This window comes from Schistocerca piceifrons, chromosome 2 (assembly GCF_021461385.2).
Source record: "Schistocerca piceifrons isolate TAMUIC-IGC-003096 chromosome 2, iqSchPice1.1, whole genome shotgun sequence".
Lineage (NCBI taxonomy): Eukaryota > Metazoa > Arthropoda > Insecta > Orthoptera > Acrididae > Schistocerca > Schistocerca piceifrons.
In genome coordinates, this window is record NC_060139.1 from 989,259,492 (window position 1) to 989,287,248 (window position 27,757).

General features: G+C 41.4%; 1 protein-coding gene across 1 annotated transcript in view; it reads right to left on the minus strand.

The window, feature by feature from the left end:
- The window catches only part of LOC124776337 (carbonic anhydrase 1-like), a 72,009-nt gene extending 51,220 nt beyond the window's left edge, over positions 1 to 20,789 (minus strand). The window contains exons 1-2 of the mRNA XM_047251279.1: positions 20,720 to 20,789; positions 7,932 to 7,958 (exon numbers count right to left, since the gene is read on the minus strand). Coding sequence (XP_047107235.1) covers positions 7,932 to 7,958; positions 20,720 to 20,774 — 82 coding nt within the window. The 5' untranslated portion in view covers positions 20,775 to 20,789. The remainder of the gene's footprint in view (positions 1 to 7,931; positions 7,959 to 20,719) is intronic.
- Positions 20,790 to 27,757: the final 6,968 nt, after the last annotated feature.

Consider the following 27,757-nt stretch of genomic DNA (forward strand, 5'->3'; position numbering starts at 1 on the left):
CCAGAGGCGTCAAGTCTGGCGAACGAGCCGACCACGACACATCTCCTCCGCGTCCAATTCAACGACTTGGAGATTGTCTCTGCAACTCATTTCTAGCCATCAGCGAAATATGTGCCGGACACCTATCGTGTTAATACCACCTTCTGTTCCTTGTTCCTAAAGGTATTTCTTCCAATAAGAGCAATAATGTTTCTTGCAGGAATGTGGTGTACTTCCTACCATTAAGATTTCCTTCGACGAAATAGGAGTCTATAAATTTCTTCTCCAGAATCCCACATCATACATTCAGCGACCAGAGTCTCCGGTGTGCAACCTGCCGCACAACAAACATGGATTTTCAGTTGCCCAGTAATGCACGTTATGCAAATTAACATTTCCATGGTTCGAGAAAATAGCCTTGTCAGTAAATAAAATCAAATTAATAAATGTGTCATCACTCTGAATCTGAAGTTGACCCCATCGGCAGAATTCAATGCGACGCATACAATACGTACCAATTAATTCTTGGTGGAGACTGATATGGTATGGATGATATTTATGGCGATGCAGAACACGAACAAAACTTCTCTGGCTCATGCCAGATTCCCTTGTGACTTGACGCGAACTAACACAAGGATCTCGAACCATAGCGGCAAGAGTACCAATTTCCGTTTCCTCGTTAGTAACTTTTCTTTACTGGATATGTTTCCGATGCGTTAAAGATCCAGTTCTTTTCAATTTATCATGTTGTTGTTGATGTTGTTGTGGTCTTCAGTCCTGAGACTGGTTTGATGCAGCTTTCCATGCTACTCTATACTGCGCAAACTTCTTCATCTCCCAGTACTTACTGCAAACTACAGCCTTCTAAATCTGCATAGTATATTCATCTCTTGGTCTCCCTCTACGAGTTTTATCCTCCACGCTACCCTCCAATGCTAAATTTGTGATCCCTGATGCCTCAGAACATGTCCTACCACCCGGTCCCTACTTCTTGTCAAATTGTGCCACAAACTCATCTTCTCCCCAATTGTATTCAATACCTCCTCATTAGTTATGTGATCTATCCATCTAATCTTCAGTATTCTTCTGTAGCACCACATTTCGAAAGTTTCTGTTCTCTTCTTGTCCAAACTATTTATCGTCCATGTTTCACTTCTATACATCGCTACACTCCATACAAATACTTTCAGAAACGACTTCCTGACACTTAAATCTATACTCGATGTTAACAAATTTCTCTTCTTCAAAAACGCTTTCCTTGCCATTGTCAGTCTACATTTTATATCCTCTCTACTTCGACCATCATCAGTTATTTTGCTTCCCAAATAGCAAAACTCCTTTACTACTTTAAGTGTCTCATTTCCTAATCTAATTCCCTCAGCATCACCCGACTTAATTCGACTACATTCCACTATCCTCGTTTTGCTTTTGTTGATGTTCATCTTATATCCTCCTTTCAAGACACTGTCCATTCCGTTCAACTGCTCTTTCAAGTCCTTTGCTGTCTCTGACAGAATTACAATGTCATCGGCGAACCTCAAAGTTTTTTTTTCTTCTCCACGGATTTTAATAGCTACTCCCAATTTTTCTTTTGTTTCCTTTTCTGCTTGCTCAATATACAGATTGAATAACATCGGGGAGAGGCTACAACCCTGTCTCACTCCCTTTGCAATCGCTGCTTCCCTTTCATGCCCCTCGACTCTTATAACTGCCATCTGGTTTTTGTACAAATTGTAAATAGCCTTTCGCTACCTGTATTTTACCACTACCACCTTTAGAATTTGAAAGGGAGTATTCCAGTCAACATTGTCAAAAGCTTTCTCTAAGACTACAGATGATAGAAACGTAGGTTTGCCTTTCCTTAATCTATTTTCTAAGATAAGTCGTAGGACCAGTATTTCCTCACGGGTTTCAACATTTCTACGGAATCCAAACTGATCTTCCCCGAGGTCCGCTTCTACCAGTTTTTCCATTCGTTTGTAAAGAATTCGTGTTAGTATTTTGCAGCTGTGACTTATTAAACTGATAGTTCGGTAATTTTCACATCTGTCAACACCTGCTTTCTTTGGGATTGGAATTATTATATTCTTCTTGAAGTCTGAGTGTGTTTCGCCTGTCTCATACATCTTGCTCACCAGGACTGGCTCTCCCAAGGCAGTCAGCAGTTCCAGTGGAATGTTGTCTACTCCCGCGGCCTTGTTTCGACTCAGGTCTTTCAGTGCTCAGTCAAACTCTTCACGCAGTATCGTATCTCCCATTTCATCTTCATCTACATCCTCTTCCATTTCCATAATTTGTCCCCAAGTACATTCCCCTTGTATAGACCCCCTATATACTCCCTCCACCTTTCTGCTTTCCCCTCTTTGCTTAGAACTGGGTTTCCATTTAAGCTCTTGATATTCATACAAGTGGCTCTCTTTTCTCCAAAGTTCTCCTTAATTTTCCTGTAGGCAGTATCTATCTTACCCCTAGTGAGATAAGCCTCTACATCCTTACATTTGTCCTCTAGCCATCCCTGCTTAGCCATTTTGCACTTCCTGTCGATCTCATTTTTGAGACGTTTGTATTCCTTTTTGCCTGCTTCATTTAATGCGTTTTTATATTTTCTCCTTTCATCAATTAAATTCAATATTTCTTCTGTTACCCAAGGATTTCTACTAGCCCTCGTTTTTTTATCTACTTAATCCTCTGCTGCCTCCACTACTTCATCCCTCATAGTTACCCATTCTTCTTCTACTGTATTTCTTTCCCCCTATTCCTGTCAATTGTTCCCTTATGTTCTCCCTGAATCTCTGTACAACCTCTGGTTTAGTCAGTTTATCCAGGCCCATATCCTTAAATTGCCACCTTTTTGCGGTTTCTTCAGTTTTAATCTACAGTTCATAACCACTAGATTGTGGTCAGAGTCCACATCTGGCCCTGGAAATGTCTTACAATTTAAAACCTGTTTCCTAAATCTCTGTCTTACCATTATATAATCTATCTGATACCTTCTAGTATCTCCAGGATTCTTCCATGTGTACAACCTTCTTTTATGATTCTTGAACCAAGTGTTAGCTATGATTAAGTTATGCTCTGTGCAAAATTCTACCAGACGGCTTCCTCTTTCATTTCTTACCCCCAATCCATATTCACCCATGATTATTAAATTTCCGTCTCCCTTCACTACCTGAATAATTTCTTTTATCTCATCATACATTTCATCAATTTCTTCATCATCTGCAGAGCTAGTTGGCATATAAACTTGTACTACTGTACTAGGCACGGGCTTCGTTTCTATCTTGGCCACAATAATGTGTTCACTATGCTGTCTGTAGTAGCTTACCCGCACTTCTATTTTTTCATTCTTTATTAAACCTACTCCAGCATTACCCCTATTTGATTTTTTATTTATAACCCTGTATTCACCTGACCAAAAGTCTTGTTCCTCCTGCCACCGAATTTCTCTAATTCCCACTATATCTAACTTTAACCTATCCATTTCCCTTTTTAAATTTTCTAACCTACCTGCCCGATTAAGGGATCTGACATTCCACGCGCCGATCCGTAGAACGCCAGTTTTCTTTCTCCTGATAACGACGTCCTCTTGAGTAGTCCCCGCCCGGAGATCCGTATGGGGGATTATTTCACCTCCGGAATATTTTACCCAAGAGGACGCCATCATCATTTAACCATACAGTAAAGTTGCATGCCCTCGGGAAAAATTATGGATGTAGTTTCATCTTGCTTTCAGCCGTTCGCAGTACCAGCACAGCAAGGCCGTTTTGGTTAGTGTTACAAGGCGAGATCAGTTAATCATCCAGACTGTTGTCCCTGCAACTACTGAAAAGGCTGCTGCCCCTCTTCAGGAACCACACGTTTGTCTGGCCTCTCAACAGATACCCCTCCGTTGTGGTTGCACCTACGGTACGGCCATCTGTATCTCTCAGGCACGCAAGCCTCCCCACCAATGGCAAGGTCCATAGTTCATGTGGGGCAATTTATCATATACACATTGAAATGGACGTCGTGTAGGGTGAGTAGGTTGAGGATATCTTTCAGCGTATAAGTCTCTAGCCCTCAGTGAATTTCGTTGGCATTCTGTTTTACTTTTCACTTTCTCCAGTCTGCAGAGCGGGCTGTTTGAGCTAAGAGCCAGCTTAAGAGTCTCGATTCTTATCGTTCAAACACCAGGCGAGCCAGCAGTAGGAAAGAGGGATTTCTAGTTGCGAATAAGTGGGAGTTGTTCAGTTCTTCCGATATTACCTGACAAAGGAAAACCTTGGTCAGAATTGGCGTATTTGGATTATTCTATTTCATTCCTGGGACAACGTCAATCATTGTAGCCAACAAAAATTAAGGTTTCATGAATAAATGTTGTGTATATATCTGTTTATGTGCTTATCTTTTACATTGTATGTGTTTATTTGATCAGATATGTTGGAATTACTGCATTATATTTGCTCATATGAAACTAAATATCTGAGTATCAAAATTGCGGGATGTACCAATACTTCCTTTTTGTAATTTATATTACACCATGAATCAATACTGAGCTAAATGTTGTAAGCGTATTGACGAGTAAGTATCTTAGTGACAATGCATTGCTGGACACAATATGCAGGTGAGACCAAAGGTCTAGGATGAGTAATGGTAGCCCCATCGGTCGACTAAATGTATATTTGTCACTTGTCTGTTAGTGAAAAGATAATGGCGTTGCAGAAAGATTTTGATACAATAAGCGTGGGATTGGGAAACTGATGAATAATATATCGATCGTAAGAAAGGAGAATTTTCCTAGCGTGGCATGTAAAAGTATTGCCTGTGCATTTTAATGAAGAACTTTGCATAAGATCTCTGGATGACAAGGCGTGCACAATAAGACAGTAGGATATCGGTCGAGAACACTAATTTAAGTAGAGGCTTCATTAAAATATTTTGGACCAGGTCCCGTATAAAAAATAATCTGGTGATCCCACTTAATAACTATCCAAAGGAAGTTCACAATAGGCTGAAACTGCCAATCGGCCTCACGTGGGCTTACATCATCCCACCATTCTCCACAGCTATAAAAGTCACAGTAAACTCTTTCCTCTCCTAGATCGATAAATCCTTAGCCCTCCTAATCCTGATTACAAATTCCCTGTTGTCTCTTCAGTGATTTCGAACCCTGGGTCCCTCCCACTCTACTTATTACCCCAATGGACCTCTACCAGGATCTGCCTTTCCTACCCAAAACTACAACTATCCTATTAACAACAGTCTCCTCTCCTTACATCAAGGTCTCATTATCCCACAAATACTATTACCACAGGCCAGAACGTCTCACTTAAAACTTCCACCTACTGCACACTCACTTCCCTCCACACCACTTCAATACGCACGAAGTAGACACTTCGTCTAATCAGTATTGTTACTTATCCCTCCACTCTTTACGTGTACCGAGGTGACGGGCATGCACAAATATCCTTCGCCTGCTCGACAGACGCAACAGCTACACCTCACCAACAGTCGCGACATCGTCATCTGTATTTCTTGTACATTTATCATCAGTACAAATCGGGCCAGCCGAAGTGGCCGTGCGGTCAAAGGCGCTGCAGTCTGGAACCGCAAGACCGCTACGGTCGCAGGTTCGAATCCTGCCTCGGGCATGGATGTTTGTGAAGTCCTTAGGTTAGTTAGGTTTAACTAGTTCTAAGTTCTAGGAGACTAATGACCTCAGCTGTTGAGTCCCATAGTGCTCAGAGCCATTTGAACCATTTGAACCAAGTACAAATCGGCTTTTATTATTTGTAATACTTAAATTGTAGACCAGCAATAATGTTGCTACGAGTCCCCTATCCCGCCCCCCACACTCCCCCCGGTTAATTTCCGTTCGTTACGTCAAAGGAAACGAAATATGGTAGAAAGGAAAAAAGTTATATCTATTTATATGTCAGCTGGTTCTTAGACAGTTTTAGCAACAATTCGGTGAAAGTATTTAAGTGTACTTTAATCTACAAAGCAAGTACATTGGCACATTTTTAATATAGTCCAATACAGGGTAAATTTGCGTTTATGTGTTGGTGGGAGGGGGGGTGTTACTCTTTCTTTTTACCTGTAGTGGCAGTTTGGAAAATGAGAGTAGGGGTATGTGGGAAACTGATATGTATTAACTTGTGTGTGTCTTTGTGTTGGAAGATAAGAAAGACAATGCAGATTAGTCAACATACGTAAGCATGTCTTATTTTGTGTAACAGTCCGCAGCTCGTGGTCGTGCGGTAGCGTTCTCGCTTCCCACGCCCGGCTTCCCGGGTTCGATTCCCGGCGGGGTCAGGGATTTTCTCTGCCTCGTGATGATTGGGTGTTGTGTGATGTCCTTAGGTTAGTTAGGTTTAAGTAGTTCTAAGTTCTAGGGGGCTGATGACCATAGATGTTAAGTCCCATAGTGCTCAGAGCCATTTGTGTAACAATACAGCGCAATTTTCAGTAGACTTGTCAATTACTCGTGTGAAATAATTCATCCTGATAAATGTGAGTTGTTTTTGGGCCATGGCTTGCTCAATTAGAAAACTCTTGCTAGTTGCCACCTATTCGTTCGTAGCGATCAGCGTCGTCAGTGATCAAAGAACTGGCGACGGCGTGCTGCTCACTGTGACAAACGTCATCGTATGGAGTCGACGTGAGCGCCCATTGGAATTTTGCGACGCGTGGCTGATTCACTGATATGTACACACCTCCTGATCTGTGTCCAATGAGTGGACATTAACAAGCGGTGCGCCCACCCTTAGACATAAGGCGGTTAGAGCTCTACTGGAGACCCTATCAATGAGGTGTCTGAATTCCAGTGTATTAGTCCCCAAGAGCCGAAACTAGAGAATGTAGTGATGTTGGACCTGGGGTCTGGAGTGAAGTCGTCGTTCTAACTCATCCTAAGGATGTTTCTTTGGGTTCAGATCTATACCCTGAGCTGGCCAGTCCCTTTCAGGGCTGTTATTGTCCACAAAACATTGGCTCACAAATGGCGCTTTATGACAGGGTGCATTGTCAATCCGATACAATCAGTCATTGTGTCCCAACTGTTCCTCTACTGTACACACTACATAGTGCTTCCGCATTTGATGTTCCCTTAAGCGTGTTAAGTGAACCACACCGTGACCACGAAAAATACCCCCATATCGTAACACTAACTTCTCCACAATTGACTGCTGAGACTACACATGATGGCAGACAACGTTCTCCAGTATTCCCCAAACCCAAATCTTGCCATCGGATTGTCACAGGGTGTAGCCTCGTTTCCAGTCATTCGCTGTCCACCCCTTAGCTATGACTATGGAAATGTGCAGCTGACGAGGAGCTCTTCGATCATTGTCCACGATTACTTTTAACTCCCTGCACACAGCCATTGTGCAAGCTGGATTGATGGTATCACTGCAGAATTTACGAGTGATTCCATCTGCTGATTTCATGCAACTGTTTACAACCACTCTCCGCAGTGCTCGACGGTCCCTGACCATCAATACATTAGGTACGCCTGGCCTTAACTTAGCAGTGGTCTTACCTTCTCGTTTCCATTTCACAGTCACATCATCAACAGTCGACTTGTGGACCTACGGAAGAGTTGAAATATCCCTGATAGATTTATTTCTCAGGTGACACTGACTGACTAGTTCGCATTCGAGGTCACTGAGCTCTCGTGAACGACCGTGTCTACCGACAAGACAACGGTCCTAAACTCATTTCACACTGGCGAGCCCGTGTCTCGTGGCATCTTGTGGTCGTTGCCGTACTAAATAGGGGCGTTTGCATATTTTTGGTCAGACTGTGTACGTGCAGCTCCACCACCTACATTGGCTGGTCAGCTGTTAAATTAAGATGCAGTTTCACTTCGTTGGTACTAGTGTCTTACGCTCCCCCCCCCCCCCCCCATCCCTCGCCCCCTTAAAGTATTTACCATTGTATTGAAGAATGTAGAAATGTAGAATGATACTCACCATCGTCAGAGTCAGACGCGCTGGTACCTGAAACAGAAACGTCAATGTTAATAGACAGATTTCCAAATGGCTGTTTGCTACAGACATAAACAGCAAGAAAGAGCCAGGAAAAATGAAACTGGATCTTTATAGCTCACTCACCTCTTTGAAAACAAAAGTGTAATCGTACGTCACGGACTGAACCCTTGTGAAAGTAAATTATTATAACTGTATGATTAAGCTGTTTTAATTTACTTAAAACAATCCTGTCACAAATCCACAGTTCTAGTACAAATTATTCCTCTTTCTGAATGTTGTTAGGCATTTAATACGCAAATTATTAGAAATTCAAAAAACCTTTTGACAATACAACAAATCAGGATGATCAAAGTTGTAACTTAGTTCTACTGTTTATGCAACTACAAATATGTGAGTTTTTTCTCATACGGGGAGATTCTCTGATCATATTACAGACTTTCAGGTCATCATCATCATATTGGACAGTTTCCAACCTCTGACCGGGTCTGTATGGAACATTGGCCTCTCCATCGTCTTGTCTTGCCACCATCTCTCACTCTTCACCTCGGTCCAGTCTTCTCCTTTCTTCTGGACGCATTCCTCTACTCCTTTCAGCCATCTGTCTCTCGGTCTTCCTCTTGTTTCATCTCGTGTACCCTCCTGGGTATATTCTTCTCCTCTATTCTCTTAACGTGTTCATACCATCTCAGCCTTGATTTCTCTATCTGCTCCTCTAATGTTTCCACCTTCATTAACTCTCTGATCCTCTCATTTCTTAACCTGTCTATCTTTGTCACTCCAGTACTGTTTATCAAGAATTTTATCTCAATAGCTTGTACTTTGCTTTTCTCTGTTCCTTTCATAAACCAGGTTTCTGATGAATATGTGAGAATCGGGACATAGTATGACCGGTATATAACCTTTTTACTGATTTAGGGTACATCCTTACTCCATCTCAGGCTTCTGACACTCTTCCGAAATGCGTCTGCTTTTCTACCCCGCTCGTTTATTTCTCTGTCGTTTTCTGCTTTAAGGCTTTCAGGTACTATGGAAATATTAAGGGACTCAGTTCCAAAAACGACCAAGTCGAAAGTTGTAAGTGAAAGTCATTCTGATTCCTACAACAGTGGCTTACATGTAACGGCACTATTTTAAGATTGTAGGGTACGCAGCTCTCAGAACTGGTAGTGTGGATCTAAACAAGAAAAAGAAGTCCAGTAAATAAGTGCTCTAAAATGGGTGCCTCAAGAGCTGTGGGCACTTGTTCAGTACGAGAGGTGTGTTTCACAGTAGCGGAGATGATCAAATGGTCGTAGCTCTTAACGTATACATTTTAGAGCCCATGTCTAGACACTTTTTTCTTGTTTCGTCCATCGTGATGGATAAGATAAGACTAAACTCCTAAGGACTGATGTGATACCAGAAAAAGGGTACCATGTAAAACACTACTTTCGAATGTTTGGAGTAGTTTAAACCAAATGTGGTTGACATGAGAGCGTACTGTCTAAAAAAATACTTTAGGCTTAACACACCCCTAACAGCCTTATTTGCAGTGGTGCGGGAAGGAAGAGCTGACAGCTCGCAGCGTAATTTCAACCAAACTTTCTACGTCGGCCATGGAACAAAGTAATAGTGAATCCTTAAAACAGCAGACTGTCGTTTTGGAACGCTTTAGCTGGAGTAGAATAGCTACGTGGAGATCAGTTCACCCTTCATCACTGATGTAATAAAATGGAACAACTGCAGCCGTCCTTTGGATGTTATTTGATTAAGATGATGTATTTGTTAGTGAATGCTGGTCCATTTCGACTAGTATCCTAGCGGACTTTGCAAAGTGTACAGCTTGCAATGAGCACCTGGAGTCAGGTACCTCCCACAAGACGACTGCTGACAGCGACACATAAAGACTCTGCAGTTCTTCAGTGGGTCAGACATCTCAGAAACTAGGCAGCAGTTGACGAAGGGGGTAGTGTCAACCGATGAGTGAAGCTTCCGCCGCTTTCCGAATTAGCCATAGCGTCCAGTGCATCTACGAGCTAACGAGGCTTTTAACCAGCAATGCTTGGAGGGAATAATCCAGGCCACAGTTGACTCTTTGACGTTTTGTGGTGTCTTTCGTGCCGTGAATTGTGCACCACTCGTTCAGATTACGAGGGAGCGCCCTAAAGAAACCAAACAAATTTTTTGGTGGGTAGGGCTTTTTAAATACTGCGTTCTGTCGCTAGTAGCACATAGAGGGAACATTCCAAAGTGAGTAAGCCGAATGCCGTCGCTGTAGAAGCTCAGGTCTAGTTTCGACATAGTGACAACTCTTTTGTGTCATTGTCGGGTTTGCAATGGCTAATTTTCGTGAACACAGTGCTGTGGTGAAATTCTGATGCTTGCTCGCAAACCGTGGAATAGAAACTCTTCAAATGTTAAAAACGGTATGCAAGGACGATGATATGGGAAAAACTCAAGTGTTTGAGTGGTTTTCCGTTTTCAATAATGGTGAAATGTTAGTTGATAAGAAACATCATTCTCGTCGTTTTCCACTGCCCAATCACATGAAAATGTTGAAAACATTTGGGCAGTTATCAACAAAGATCGAAGACGAACCACTGAAGAAATTGTGGAGCTGTCTGGAGTGGCTTCACTGCAGTGAATTGTGAAAGATTTGGGAATGAAAAGGATGGGTTCCCATGGAAGCTTGCTGTGCCTTGAAAGAAGAGTCCAGAAATAACCCAAATTCAAAAATAAACAAAGCAACAATCAAGCCAGTGAAAAACTTCGCCTCGCCTCAAGAAAGCCCTGTCTGTACGACGATTCTTGACCAAAAATTGTACGGCTCCTGTTGCTCATTGCCCCTCCCCCTCCACCCAACCCCCCAACCACAGCCTCACGCACACGGCCTTGCCCAGTACGACTCTTTTTTGTTTCCTAGAGTGAAAACGGACACAAAAGGAAAGCGTTTTGATGTCGTTGCTGAGGTGAAGATAAAAACTATGGGGGTACTGTCAAGCATCACAAAAGATGAATGTAAACAATGTTTTGAAAAATGAAATAAAAGATTAGACAAAGGTATTAATTAACTAGAGAATACTTTGAAGGGGACTGAAGGTTTGTGCTTAAAATGTGAATAAATAAGTTCAAAACAATGAGTTTCACCATGAACCACGATGTTTATTTCAGCATTCCAGATGACGACTTGCTGTCCATTCTTCTACATCTAAATGATGTGTATTCTGTGGACATTCCCATCTTCCAAGATAACAGCAGGCCTGTTCAGAGGGCTGCACGCATTCACCCTGGTTTGAAGTTCCCCATTGCACGGCAATTGGCCCGTTGGATTGCTAGATCTAGATGTCTAGAACTATTTGGAGCAGTCGGTGAAAAGCAGCAACCAGCATTGCTGCATTTGGTAGCTCTACTTGGTCTAACCATAAATGAGTGGTTTCTGCTGCAATTGGAATACCTGAGGAAACTTGTGGACTATCTTTCTCGCCGAATTCAGGTCCTCATCAAGTCTAGAGGTGGTTTCCTGCGACAGTAGCGTGATATCTACAGAGACAACAAAGATGTTTTTTGGTGTGATGGCATGACTTACTGTATGGAAAAAAAGTACCGTTTTTTGGGTGAAACCCCATCACCCTTAGGGATGGACTGTGGGTATGAAGCGTAAAAATAATCGAAACGAAGGGTATTAGGGTTGAATACTTCATATTTTTGGTCGCCAATCCAATTGCTGACAGTTCTGATATTTAAGCTATGGTGTGGGAATTGAGTTAGGGTGTGCTGACTTATTACATGCGAAAAAATTACTGTCGATTTAGGACAATCACAGCACTCGTAGGGATGGGGGCGTAGGCAGGAGAAAGGAGTGAGAGACATGTAAGAGAGAGATGGGATATATCTGAAGAGTGGAGGTGGAAAACTTTCGGGATATATCTGAAGAGTGGAGGTGGAAAACTTTCTAGGTGCCAAATTTCGCCTTCGTCAGGAGAATAAAAAAAAAGGGTTGTAGCCTATCCCCGATGTTATTCAATCTGTATATTGAGCAAGCAGTGAAGGAAACAAAAGAAAAATTCGGAGTAGGTATTGAAATCCATGGAGAAGAAATAAAAACTTTGAGGTTCGCCGATGACCTTGTAATTTTGTCAGAGACAGCAAAGAACTTGGAAGAGCAGTTGAACGGAATGGATAGTGTCTTGAAGGGAGGATATAAGATGAACATCAACAAAATCAAAACGAGGATAATGGAATGTAGCCGAATTAAGTCGGGTGATGTTGAGGGAATTAGATTAGGAAATGACACACTTAAAGTAGTAAAGGAGTTTTGCTATTTGGGGAGCTAAATAACTGATGATGGTCGAAGTAGAGAAGATATAAAATGTAGATTGGCAATGGCAAGGAAAGCGTTTCTGAAGAAGAGAAATTTGTTAACATCGAGTATAGATTTAAGTGTCAGGAAGTCTTTTCTGAAAGTATTTGTATGGAGTGTAGCCATGTATGGAAGTGAAACATGGACGATAAATAGTTTAGACAAGAAGAGAATAGAAGCTTTCGAAATGTGGTGCCACAGAAGAATGCTGAAGATTAGATGGGTAGATCATATAACTAATGGGGAGGTATTGAATAGGATTGGGGAGAAGAGGAGTTTGTGGCACAACTTGACTAGGAGAAGGGATCGGTTGGTAGGACATGTTCTGAGGCATCAAGGGATCACCAATTTAGTATTGGAGGGCAACGTGGAGGATAAAAATCGTAGAGGGAGACCAAGAGATGAATACACTAAGCAGATTCAGAAGGATGTAGGTTGCAGTAGGTACTGGGAGATGAAGAAGCTTGCACAGGATAGAGTAGCATGGAGAGCTGCATCAAACCAGTCTCAGGACTGAAGACCACAACAACAACAACTTCTTCTTGTGCACAATTTATTCGTCTCGAAATACTTCGGATAAGTACCAGTAGAACACGTCCACCGAGGGTTCCGTACAAATTTCACTATGTGTATTGACAGTTCATCCATCCTGGGAATCAAGAATTTCTATGATTATTGCCTGTTATTGTTACTGGTATCACATCGATCCCGGGAATTCCATGACTTTAAGGAATAGCATAAAATATCTGCTTTCGTGTAATATAATTACAAATTAACAGTTTTCGGATTTTTTGCTTTATCTGTAGAGAGACGCTTGATTCTCGCCAAATTTCATGTTTCTGACTCAACAGGAATTGCCCTATACCTTTCGGTAAGTGAACTTGAGAGTATCAAAATGTGTGCCACACGTGGTCGTATATTTGACATAAATGGCCGTATTGTATGACTGCGTTGACGTAGAAGCTTCAATTTTTTAACAGCTGAAGGAGCGCAGACCTTTGTATGCGACTTACGTTTCAATTTGATACGTTTACCCCTTCCTAAGGAAAAGTGTTTTGAATAGTTGGACAGGCAGGTAGACAGACAGAGAGGGACAAAAAAGTGATGGTGCAAGGGTTCCTTTTTCGCCGAATGATGTACAAAATCCTAAAAATTGAGAAAGTATTCTAATTCCACAGAATTATGGTGAACATCTCATGGCTGCAACAGGTAATGATACGAATTAGAAAATAAATAATGTATCACTAGCGTTCTACGTGCAGTACCAGGAAACTGACAGGTTCTAAGTGTTGGTAAGGGAATTTTTGTTCTTCGCGACATTGATACGGAGACGTCACTTTTATTTGTGATAATACAAATACAGCTATAAGGCAGAGGTATTTTAAGTAGAAGAACAGTAACCTACAGAAACCGTTTCTCCAATCTGTCACTTTTTTTATACAACAGGATAATAAAATTACTCCATGACAAAGTACATCAGTATTGACTGCTGCATCTAAGATAGTTTCATTCTTGGTGTCAGATGTCGAGAAGTTTCTCGTGAAACCGCCCAGTGCAGGTGAGGCAGAATTGGCAGCATCGTGTACAGGTCTTTCTATTTTACAACTGGTAAAAATGTCTGGTTCTCGTCCGAAGTATGGCTTAGCATAGATCCGCTACGATTTTTCCTCTTTTGAACGCGTTATAATTTATCGATTATTGTGTTTCAGAGTAAGGACTTTTAATAGCTGTTTGGGATGCTTGATTGTGAGAGACTTTGATCATACTGCATTTTCAGATCTTACACGGCTACAATTAAGTCAGTTGTATGGATTGGAAAAGCATTTGGAACTCGTGAGGGGAAGCACTGCTTAGCACAAAGACCATACACCTTCTAATAATGAATGTTTCAAATATTTTCGTCATTTTCTGACACTTGGAACAAGTGAAGGGAGATGCAACAGAGTTGCGAAAACAAAATAACACTGGAGGCGCGTTTTTGAAAGAAAATAGCACTTGGAACGATTTCCAGTTTCACTCTTGATATGAAACACAGCAATACTAGCCGATTAGATGTTGATTTATAGTAAAATATATTCCAACTACTGATGAAATCACGGGTGCATCCATAGCAATGCAGTGTATTCATAATTCTCATCTGGTATTTATTACGGATAACATTTGACTAAGACATTAATTGCTCTCCTATAATCTACGTCGTTTCCAGGATGTGATACTCATTTAGAGAGTGGCCTGTAGCTCAAGAAGAGCCACCTGGAGACGAAACCAGCAGCGCCTTCGAAACATTGAAGTGCAAGAATTTTCAAGAACGGAATTGCCGAACAGTTTAGACAGTTTCATACTCTAAGATGACACCATGCTGAGTTATGTCCTTCATTTATGGTACTACACACGTCGACCGTCAAACTGAGAAGCACGTGTCACTAAATGTGGCTTCGTTCCTTGAACGTGCCCGTGTATATCTAACTTCCTCGTCGTTTTAACAAGGGCATAATACTACGTTTTCGGCAGATAAACAGCACGTAGTGCACCGTTTCTGACACACTCAACTGTTAAGTGGAGGCTAACTTTCAGCTAACTAACTAACGTAAAAAATGTCCCCGAGGAGTCTTATCGCATTGTGGGCTGCGTATCCCCAGGAGTTGTCAGCATTTTGTACTCGTACCTTAGCGCATAGAAGTTCCTTTCCATGCCGTGTGAGAGCTATGTTTTAAATATATTTGTTGTGTGTAGATGGCTATAATAGATCTATGAATAGTGTGTTAGCTGGCAAACCTGACATTGCTCCGTTATTCATTTTTCCATCTTTCTATTAGAAACGAAAACAAAAATGAGCTCTGTTATAGTGTAAAATAGGAAAAAAATTCATATTTATGTATTCGTGGAAACCCTTTCCAAATAATGAAACAATCGTACCGAGAAATATGAATAATGTACGAATATATAAGTACTGTATTCCAGGCCGGGTGCAGATGCTTCTCGTGCCTACAATGCGATTTTGTAAACGTCTCTAAGGCCTATTCATAGCTCTGTAGATGGCTATTGTTTTCGCCTACGCCCTTCTCCGCTTCGCAGTACAAAGCTGTCAAAAGTGCTGAAGGGAGTCAGAGATTTCCTCTAGTTGATTCGATTTAGGAGTGTCTTAGCACTAAACAATATTTAATTCACAAAATTTAATTCACATAACGCGACATTTTTTCGCACATTTCGTTGTTTGTGATGTAATACACTATGCGCTCAAAAGTATCCGGACAACCCCAAAAACATACATTTTGCACATTAGGTGCATTTTGCTGCCACCTATTGCCAGGTACCCCATATCAGCGACCTCAGTAGTCATTAGACATCGTACGAGATTTCCACACTTCTAAATATTCCTAGATCCACTGTTTCCGATGTGATAGTGAAGTGGAAGCGTGAAGGGACACTTACAGCACAATAGCGTACAGGCCGATCTCGTCTGTTGACTGACACAGATCGCCGTCAGTTGAAGAGGGTCGTAATGTATGATAGGCAGACATCTATCCAGATCATCACACAGGAATTCCAAACTGCATCGGGATCCTCTGCAAGGGCTATGACACTTAGGCAGGAGATGAGAAAACTTGGATTTCATTATCGAGCGACTGCTCATAAGCCACAAATCACGCCGGTAAATGTCAAACAATGCCTCGCTTGGTGTAAGGGGCGTAAACATTGGACGATTGAACAGTGGAGGGACAAATCACGGTACACAATGTGACCATCCGATGGCAGGGTGTGGGTATGGCGAACGCTCCGTGAACGTCATCTGGCAGCGTGTGTAACGTCAACAGTAAAATTCGGAGGCAGTGGTGTTATGGTGTGGTTGTATTTTTCATGGAGGGGGCTTGCACCACTTGTTGTTTTGCTTGGCACTATCACAGCACAGGCATAGATCGATGTTTTAAGCATCTTCTTGTTTCCCACTGTTCAAGAGGAATTCGGGGATGCCGACTGGATCGTTCAACGCGATCGACCACCTATTCATAATGCACGACCTGTGGCGGAGTAGTTACACAACAGTAACATCCCTGTAATGGACTGGCCTGCACAGAGTCCTGATCCTATAGACACCTTTTGGATGTTTTGGAACGCCGACATCGTGCCTCGCTTCACCGACCGACATCGATACCTCTCCTCAGTGCAGCACTCCGTGAAGAATGGGCTGCCATTCCCCAAGAAACCTTCCAGCACGTGATTGAACGTATCCCTGCGAGAGTGGCTAAGGGTGGGACAACACCATACTGAATTCCAGCATTACCGATGCAGGGTGCCACGAACTTGTAAGTCATTTTCAGCCAGGTGTCCGGATACTTTTGATCACATAGTGCATGTCTTGAAGTATATGCCGTATGCTGATATATTTATGGAGGTACATTAAGCGGCATATGTCGACACCGTCTGTGAAATATGTTGCGAATAGATTCAGCAGCAAAGAAGCAGTTAGTTTAAACGTAATGCATGTTGTGGCAGTTTTTTGTACATCTCAGTGTTTGTGGCGTCTTAGCTTCTGATCTCTCATGCTATGGCATAATATTGTATGAACATTCAGTGGTATTTGTGGATAGTGTCTGCAAAATGCGTTGGCATGGAGTTAACAGCAAAGAAGTAATAAATTTAAATCTCATGGAAAATGCAGCAGTTTCACGCATCTCATTGTTTACAGCATCATATCCCCTGAAGTATGATACACAGGGGGTGTTTACATCGAGAGCGATTGTCACCTGACAATAAGGGATATGTGTACCATGTTTGGTTGAAATTGATCCAGTGATTTAGGAGTAGATGTTGAACACGCACGCAGGCAAACACACACACACACGCACACACACACGCTCATGTGGCTGAATAAACTCTCGAGGTTCCAGCTACGTCAACTGGTTATAGACCCACATGCTTTCAGCCAGGCGTTTCTTTGCCTCTGTCAAATGATGACTGACTGCAGGGTGTTTTTTTTCTTTTGTATACGTTTCATTCTATGGGTGTCCCCAGGGCAGACCACATTAACGAAGCACTGTCCTTGTGGGTGAAGTCGTTTGCGTGTTTGCAACTGAAAGTTAAACTGGTGGTAGCATTGCTACTGGATGGGTCACCAATGCTGGACGGGTCTTCTCTGAGCAGCCAAATAACGTTTGTTCTGTATTTTCTTATCCAATTCCTCTCCTATAATAATCCTTTCCTACCCACAGGAACCAATGGGTGAGTATAGCAACTCCGAGACTTCTGAATCAGTCCTTACATTATTTTATTTTTGTTTACTTTCCCTGCCATAGTAACCAGGACAGAAGGGTTTCTCATTTTCCAGGTTGGGAGTTGCGGAAAGACTGGTATCATATCCATATAAAACTGTACATTACTCATTAACTTCAGAATAGAAGCCAGGCCGTGATGACGTCAAAGGTAAGGAAGAAGGATAAACAATTTGGAATCAAAGATTAGTTGAAAAGAGGAATTTGTGACGCAAGAGGTACAAAAAACAGAGATGAAGAATTGGATAGGCACCCGTCTACAAAAAAAAAAATTATGTTCCTGTAATTACGAAGACATAAACTGAAGTGCAAGGAACTAAAGCAGTTGATAAAGAAGCACAGCAAGCAAGAGCTGATACTTTCTCCCGATACACATCTCAGAGAATGATCACACGGGGAAAATCAGGAAAATTAGATTTCATGGGAAGACATAGGGACGCAACACGAAAACGGGGGCGCAATAGAGTCTCCATAGGTACCCTTCAACATACATTGCGAGGCAGCTTGTGGTGTCTAGATAGAGACGTAGATTGACTAAAGATATAGAACGCCAAAAGTGTCGTTGTAAGGAGCGCAACGAACTTCTAAACTACTTCCAGAAGCAAGTAGAGCTCCCATGTGTGAGTAACCATAGAGCATAAACGATTTTCTGTACTGGGCTCTGAGTGATATTAGTGGAGAAGTTACGTGACACCAGCGGGCTTGCAAGCACTCAGCTCGCCTCAGATTCCTCTGAAAATTTACTGAGAAGACTGAAAAACCTAGCACTGTAAGGCACACCGTCAACCACATGTCCTAGTTCTCACCATCATCACGTGCAGACATAAAACTTTACTAGATTTAACAAAAACACAAAAGATTTCTCTGTAATCATTTCACTAGTCCAAGAAGAGTGATAGTAGCAGTAGAAGCACCCTCTGCCATCTACCCTGAGGTAGTTATGGAAGTACATTTACTGGGATTGTTCCTGCATGAAAAGCAAGTCGAATGCTTTCGTTGGTAAACTGTGCCAAAAAGCCCCTCTTATCGACGGACGTAGCTAATTAACTGGAGGGACAAGGAAAACGGCTTACTATCTCCTTCACGACCTTATCATGTTGAGGACGGATAATAAGGCAAAAGAAGGAAGAAAGATTCCCGCTATATCCCAAGGACGTTATCCACACGTGTCAGATAGAGCGAGGTGGCGCAGTGGTTGGTACGCTGAACTCGCATTCGGGAGGACGACGGTTCAAACCCACGTTCGGCCATCCTGATTTAGGATTTCCGCAGTTTCCCGAACTCAGGTGAACGCCGGGATGGTTCCTTTGAAAGGGCACGGCCGATTTCCTTCCCCATCAATTCCTAATCTGAACCTGTGCCCTGTCTCTAATGATCTCGTTGTCGACGGTACACTACTTCGACTTTTGCTACTACGTGTGATATTACATTTTCCTAGGAATTCTTGGCTGCACTGCGATGCTGGAGTCGGCAGTTAGTTTGCTTAAATCACGTCCGAAAAACAACTCACGCTCTCTCTCTCTCTCTCTGCTCACAGGTAAGTGCTTGTTAGACGTGTTTTTGGCGAAGGATTTATGTTACCGCGTACTCCATACCTGTCACTTTTTAAAATTTTGGTTTACACTGTCCGTTGTTATTGAATTTGTGTCGACCGGGTTTTTGTTTGATGTTGCTGGAAACAGTCGCTACTGCGACGTCCACAATGGTCGGAGCTCAACTCCTGAGCAACGAGTTTTTGAACCGCTTCCCTTCTGAATACCAGTCCAGTGTCTTACTTCGCTGCATTATATTACAACCTACCAGTGATATGTTTACCAGCCCTTGCAGTTATTTTCTGTAAGCTGTGCTACAAACTGTAATGCGTATTTACTCACGAACAAACAGTTTCGCTCAAGAGACCATCGTCAAGTCACGGATGAACATTACATCAGGTTTCTTGACATCGGTTCCAGGATCTTCCACCTGTACATGAATCCACCATCTTATACATGGCTCATGGATAAATGTTTAAGATAACTGCTGCATTTACAAGTGACTACCAACAATAATTATGTTTATGACGACAAGGAACCATTTCTCAATCTGATTTTACATTCACCCGTGGCCTGAAGATGGTCCCTTGACCGAAAATTTCCACGAATACACATTATTATAGAAGTTGTTGGTGATTTCCGTGATATCACTTTATTCACTACCTAACATATTTTCATATTTGAACATACTAAACAAGGAGAAAAAATTGCAGTGTTTGAAGTCAAATATGGCAACCATGATTCATTTCTTGGACTCCTTAATTTACCTACAGCTAAGAAAACAGCAAAACTGACAGAAACTACTGCACATCTTCCATAGCGTTTCCACAGCTATAGTTTCAGTCAATAATTTTTTAGTATTTGACTCAAGGAAGTTGGATTATGTACGTGATTGCATTGACGAAATATAAGAACTGACTCCGGTGGGAGAGGACCTTATGATAGAGTAATCTACAGATGGGTTACTATCGTAAATAAATGAAGTATTGCACATTTTTTCGTCTTTACTTGTCTGTCATTCTACTGCTATTAAAAGAAATTTCTGTATAAATGTGCAGAAATGTCGGTTGTATTTTTAAGAAACTACTGTCGTAAACGCGCATGTTACTGAAATACGAGATCAAATTCCCAGCTAACTTGTTTTAAACTTTCTTTATGATACTTTCCTTTGTCGATTTCGCTGTGAGCACTTGCTAAAAATTGTCTCAAAAACATTGTTATTTACCACTAATTATTTATATTCGCGATACAGTTTCCTGGTTATTAGTTAGTAACAGTGCTAGATAATAGGCTAAATAAATAATTAATGAAACAAGTAGAAAATAAGTGTCTATTTTAATTGCCGTAATGCCTGTCAACTAATCACCATCAATTAGTCTAATTGTTTTTATTTCTGTGCTGTTATCAAGCATTATACGTACTTCGAAACACGTTACAATGAAATTGACGAAAAGAACCAACAGATAGTGAATAGTTACTGTCACTATAAACGTCTTTATAAATACAAACAAAACTAAATAGAAACTGAGTTGACGAGAATGGATGGCAGTGAGTCTATTGTTGAATTGTAGCGGTCTATACAGTAAAAATTTTCAGGAATCATTAAGAAAGACATAGGTATTTACATACCTGACCAGGCGCAGTATAACACAGCAAATACGATTACACTTGTTACGCACTTCATCCTGCAGTTCTCCTGTTGGGAAAGCGCGGCTAAAGTGCTATATATACTGCTAACTTCCCCTCTGCCCCTCCTGCCTCCCCCCTTCGGTACAGATAGCCAATACGAAGCAGATAGGAAACCAGTCCGAACACTTGGCAAAAGCTGTCTTCAAACATATGGCGCTATCTCTTCGTTTTTAAGTGGCAACTAACACACTGCACTATATTTCTATTAAGCAGTGGTAAATTTGCTTGTATGGTGTGAGTGTGCAAGGGGAAGCTACGGCCACACCTGATTCTCAGGTAAACAGGGTCGGAACTGCAACATACTTACAAGCCGCCCCTCCCCTACAACCTATCATGTGAGCACTCTTGTTCATAACTACGTATTTCGTTAGGTAAAGGCGTACATCGTAATATGAAAAAGCGACCCAAGAATTTACAACTCCCCTTCATGCAGTAGCTTGCCTAAGCTGCGGCCAGGGATTCAGTTCGTGAGATAGGTAACCTTTCTACCCTCATTACCGATTTCTCCTACTCCTGTACTGGCCTTCTCCTCCTCCATGGCCAATTCTTGTCTTGGCCAGTATGGCCTAGCCATGGCCTGAGATCGTGATGGCCTGCACCCATCGTGGTCTAAGCCTGCCACGCATAACCTTCTCATGGCGTGTGCTTGTCATGGCATGTTCTTGTCATGCACATCCTGTACTTTTCATGGTCTTTTCCAATCATAGCTTTGTTTCGAGTCATCATTATTCTGACTGGTTTGATGGAGTGTGCCATGATTTCCTGTCCTGTGCCAGCCTCTTCATCTCATAGTAGCACTTGCAACATATGCCCTCAATTATTTGCTGGATGTATCCCAATCTCTGTCTTCCTCTACAGTTTTTATCCTCTACAACTCTCTGTAGTTTGTGAAAGTTATTCACTGATGTCTTAACAGATGTCATACCATCCTCTTCTTCTTGTCAGTATTTTCCATATATACCTTTCCTCACCGATTATCCGGAGAACCTCCTTGCTCTTTACTTTATTAATCCACCTAATTTTCGACATTCGTCAGTAAAACCACATCTCAATGCCAGTGTCTGTCATGGCCTGTGACTGTCGCGTCCTACGCTAGTGACGCATGGCCTGTGTTTGTCATAGCCTGTGCTCGGAATGGTCTCTGATTTCCATGGCCGGTACCCATGATGGCCTGCGCCTCTCATAGCCTGAATCTTTCATGACGTATGCATACTGTACTCTGTGCCCATCACAACATGCATAACTACTGCATCCTACATGACCTGAATCTGTAATGGTCTCTGCCAGTAATGACCAGTGCTTCTTATGGTTTGTGCTACTCGTGGGAAGTGTTAGTCATGGATCATGATTTTCATGACTTGGACCGACAATGGCCTGTACCTTTCATGCATAGCCTGCACTTGCTATGTCCTGCGCTTGTCATAGTCTGCACTTGTCATTAACTGTCCTTGTCACGGGCTGTCATGCACCGTATTTGCTTGTTAAGCGTGAAATGCGGTTATTATGGTCCGCGCCAGTCATGGCCTGCACTTGTCACCACCATTACTTGTCATGGCCGTGCCTGTCATGCAATACTTGTAATTGTCGTGGCCCGTGCTAGTAAATGTGAAACCTCCCTTTAGAAAAATTTATGAATTACTGTGCTGATAAACATCTTACGTTATTTGCTTTTCAAACAGCTGGGCAGAACTGAACCACTCAGACGTTTCTATCTTTACTTATTCTCAGCAACACTAAACTGACACACAATATTTTCAGCGCGACGCATTCTGACTTTCAATAATCCCTATAAAAGAATGGCCCTGACTAAGAATAACCTATACCTTTCATGAATCACTTACCTCACAAAAATCTTCGTTACTCGAACTACTGCAATTCAGCGGGCACCAATACTGCCAGCTAAATAAAAGATTCTAACTACTGAAGGCACTAACTACTGATAGGCATAGTTAGCAAATGAAAGATTTTGATAGAGAACAAACAATGTATTTACTTTAATAGTATTCAAAAGTCATCATATATATATATATATATATATATATATATATATATATATATATATATATATATATATATATATATATATATGTGTGTGTATATATCAGTTCATGATACCAATCTTACAAATTTACTCTTTCTGGTGAACACACGTCCAGATCGTCCGCTCTCAAAATTCTGCCATCTCTCTCCCCGCATCCACCACTGCTGGCGGCTCACCTCCAACTGCGCAACGCTACGCGGTCTTCACATCCAACTGCCCAACACTACAATAGCGAATATGCCAACAATGCCAACCAACCACAGACTGCACGCAGCACAGCCAGTGATTTTCATACAGAGCGCTACGTGACGTTACCAACATAAAAATCTAAACAGACTACTTACAAATGATCCATGATTATCATAGCCTGTACTTCTAAGGACCAGTTCACGTCATGTACCCCGCAAACGTTGTATATGTTATGGTCTGTGCCCATGACAGCCAGAATGCTTCATGACTTCCCAGCTATCCGTCATCCACCATGACAGCCTGCGTCTGTAATGACTTGGATCATTCATGACATGTGCCAGTCATAACCTGTGATAGTCATGGCATGTAATTGTCATGGTCTGTGTTTCCCATGCATGACGTGTACATTCCACAGGCTGTGCTCATCATGTACCTGAGTTACGTGTCCATTTGGATTTCGCACGGTGGGACAGACATTAGAGGATCTATTATTTCGATGGCGGGACAGAGATTTGTATCTCTGTTATGTTTTTACGATCTGATGACGTTCCACACATGTTATGTCACTGAAATCCTCTGCGAAGGCTTACAGAAGAAATGAGTAGTTCTCTTAAAAAGGGTTGGCCTCATATTCCAGTAGCACAAACGTTAAAAATTGCGTCTCTACATAAGAAAATTTGTGACACTGTCCGCTACACCTTAGCGAAAACCGCAACTCGATATATTTAGTAGTTCGTCATATATCTAGGGTGCCCTGCCTCAGCTGTCTCGCTTGTACACAACAATTTCATTAGTAGTTTTCAAAATCTTCCTATTTCTCCGCTTTCGAAAGTTAATCTTATTGATTTTAATACTAAGTTCAAACCTAGCACCAACGATTATAGTAGCTGTGCCCACCGCACACCGGCTACTTCCAATATACAGCAAAGCCGCTACTCTAGCGACCTTCAATTGTCTCCATTTGCCCCAACGATACAGCACTCCATCCTGGCAGCCAACTACGTACCACACTCACTGCTGAATGTTGTGCACATTACATTACTACCCTCTCACAGAGCATAAACCTATTTGTACGCCTCCATAATCTCCAAAAAAATACGTTGGCCACCTGTTCCGAGTAAATGTTACTGTAGTCTACTGCAAGATTCACTAATTTTTTTTCCGTGTAAGTTGCTTTGTATAGCCTAACTTCATTCTAAACCTCTTCAGCAGACCCCATCCATATGCCCCCAGCCATCTCACAAGAGCGGCAAGATTGTTCCCCTTTATACCGAGCCTCAAAATGCTTCCTCAACCAGCTGTCTTATCCAGTTCGCGCCCATAATGTCATGATTCTATATGCAAATATCACTGTCGTATCGTGTGTCACTGTATAAAACCGCCCTGGATTTCTAGTTTTTCAATATGTCCCTCAAGATCGTCTATGTTTGACCATCTGCAGAGAAACACAATCAAGCTACAATCAAATGAACACCGTCATCTGAGTATCACATACATTTCTTCATCTTTTGATGTGTTTCCAACTATTTTATTTTAAATGTATGTTTATTGTTAAGATCAGACGCATTAGTGTTGCCGTATCTTCCCACATGATGGAATTCAATTACAGTAACGACATGAACAATGATAAACCACTTTTTTTAAAAAATAGTCAATTACTCTCACGTCAATTTACTTCAGGGAAGCTCATTATGACTGCACACCAGCAGTGAGGACATGAATTTGAATACTACTATTTATGAATATTGTGGATTTTATCTTGTACCCGATTCCCTATTGGGTTTTACTGTGAAGAATGAGATGATAAAAGTCCTTCCGTCAAGATGGATCCTTGCATTAACGTCCATGAGACTGTAGAGGTAGAAGGTGACGGATAAGAACAGGTACATAACATTCTGAATGAAGTTTTTCAATGTGCGGGTACCGAGTTTTACGTAGCTCAAGTTTAAAGCTCACCAGCACGGACAACTGAAATTCTGTTTGGGTGGATGATGAGTTATTTCAGTACATTTACATTGGCATCAAAATCTAGTTTTGTATAAACTGATTACCAAATACCGTTATTGTACTTGCTCATATAGAAACTCCAAGATCGTCTTTAACGTAGGTCTGAGTGTCTCGCGACTGATGCTGGCGCATCTTCAGCGACGGTGACACTTCGTTTGCTGCCACAGTCGCTATTGAGCGATGGCGAAATAAATCTGCGGCACAACGCAACGAGTCGGTAATAAAGCTTAGAAATTATCGATTTCACAATTTAGTTAACGTTGAATTGTCAGATGTTTGGATACATACGTTTGCGTGACGAATCAGAGCTTTCTGGCGTAGAATCTTGGACTTTGGGCAATTTTCTTGCTTTGCTTGGGATCGAGTAATCACTCATACCAACAATCAAGGGAGCGCTTGTGTCTTACTTTCGTGTTCGATGTAACAAAAATCATTTTTCTTATTCATTGGCAGTTTGATCTTACCTCCTAGTACTTCAATGTAATATTGTTAACATTCTTTAGATGTTTATGTTGTGTTCTTCCGTATGGTCCACTTTTTTTATAACGCGTATTTCCTTAAGGTTTGTTTCGTTGATAGCGTTTTGAAACATTGAAACTCTAATGTCCGGGATATCATCATCACAATATACTTCCAAGGATTAGATGTCGTAGTCACCTGTTCCGGTCTTTATCATCCATCCACACGGTCTACTTAGTTCTCCATTTATAGTCGGCCGATAATTCATTACTATTTTTGGCAATCTATTTCCTATCATTCTCTCAACACGATCCTTCAGTTTCATTCTACTCTATTGCATCTTGTCATTAACTGAAGAGATTTTTAAATCAGATCTGATCACTTTATTCCTTACTTTATCCGTTTTATTATAGACCCTTACATGTATTATGAAATTCATATCTGCTGCCTGTATACGTTATTTTTCTCTTTCTGTTACTGTGATTCGGAACCATGCAAAAGAGTAAGGCCAGCCATAACTAAGAAATTTCACTTGTGTCTCCTATCTTGTTCTTCTCCCATAAGTTCTTCCAATTGTTCCGCCGATAGCTTGATATTTATTATCCTTCTTCTGAACGTCTTTGTCGTAGTTGAAACTAATATAACATTCTAGATAAATGAAGTGAGACACTTGTTTTAAAATTTTCTCATTTATTATTATTTTCGATCTGATCAGCTTCTTTCCTTTGAAAGCCATTATCACTGTCTTATTTGGAGATATAGTCAAGTTGTAATATATCGTGTGTTGCCTCAATCTACGTACAAATCTTTGTAAATTATCTTTTCTTTCCTGTATCATCAGCATATACACAGTATTTAACGGTACAGTTGTTCCTATTTTAATTCCTTTACACTTCATAACTAGGTCATCGATATGATATTAAATAATGCGTGTTATAGACTGCACACTTGTCAAACACGTTGATTTATTAAAACATCATCTGACATTTTCGAACGTGAAGAACTATTTATAGACTCTTCATGGTATTAATAATTAGTTTAGAGAAACCTATTATTACCAATATGTTCCACAAAAGTGATCTTTTTTACATTACCAACGATTTTCTTATAATCAGTAAAAGCTAAATGCGTTTGTAAACCGAATTTCCAACGTTTTTCAATAATATTTCTTCTTGTAAATATGTTATCATTACACAAATGTCGCTTTCTGAACTCTGATTGTTCTTCTGAGATTATTGCATCAACGATAGTTTGTTGTCCTTGATTCAGAATTTTCACATAAATTTTATGTCTTGCATTTAGTGAACTTATTCCTTTACAAATTTCTATACTTTCGTATAGACTTTTTTAAATGTAGAAATAACTTTAGTTGTTTTCCATTTTCCAGGCGCGGAACAGTTCTCTCAAGAGGTCTTTAGATAATAAAGGAACCAAAATTCTGAAATGATTCCTCCATATTTCATTCATTCAGAATTAATGCCATCTAGGGCAGTAGCTTTTCCATTTTTTGTAATATCCTGGACATTGTACTTGATTTCGTAGTTGTATTTTGTGCCTCCGCGTAGTTGTACACGGGGTCTCCGTCGCCATAACATTGTTAATAGGGACTAGATTCTCATCACATTAATTTCATATTAGTCGGGGATATTACAAGCATTTCGCCGCCCGGAGTGGCCGAGCGGTTCTAGGCGCTTCAGTCCGGAGCCGCGCGACCGCTACGGTCGCACGTTCGAATCCTGCCTTGAGCATTGATGTGTCTGATGTCCTTAGGTTAGTTAGGTTTAAGAAGTTCTAAGTTCTCGGGGACTGATGACCTTAGAAGTTGAGTCCCATAGTGCTCAGAGCCATTTGAACAAGCATTTCCGCTGCGCGACACTTTTATGGTAACTGGATTCATGTGAGTAGTGTGTTTCATGAGGGTCCAGGCGTGACAACGATTTTGATCGATCTTTGCTTCGAAACCCAGACGGAGCCTCGCAGCTTACAAGCCGGATATTTTTAGAACTTCTGTGAATGCGTTCAGGTGTCCGTTCTAAGCATTTTTGAATCGCCAAGAAGGATACAGCTTAAAAAAGCCTGTTTCTTTGTAACAAGAATGGCTTTAAGCTCTCCGCTTAAATTTACCAGGTCCTAAGTAACTTGGAGACATCCTTCGGTTGTCAGATACTTTTCAAACTGATCACCTAAACGGGACACTCCATCCACAGGGAAGCATAACAATTGCAAACCGCACCAGACTTGGGTAGAGCTTCTGGCATTCCTCTTCCGCTTAGTGTGTAAGT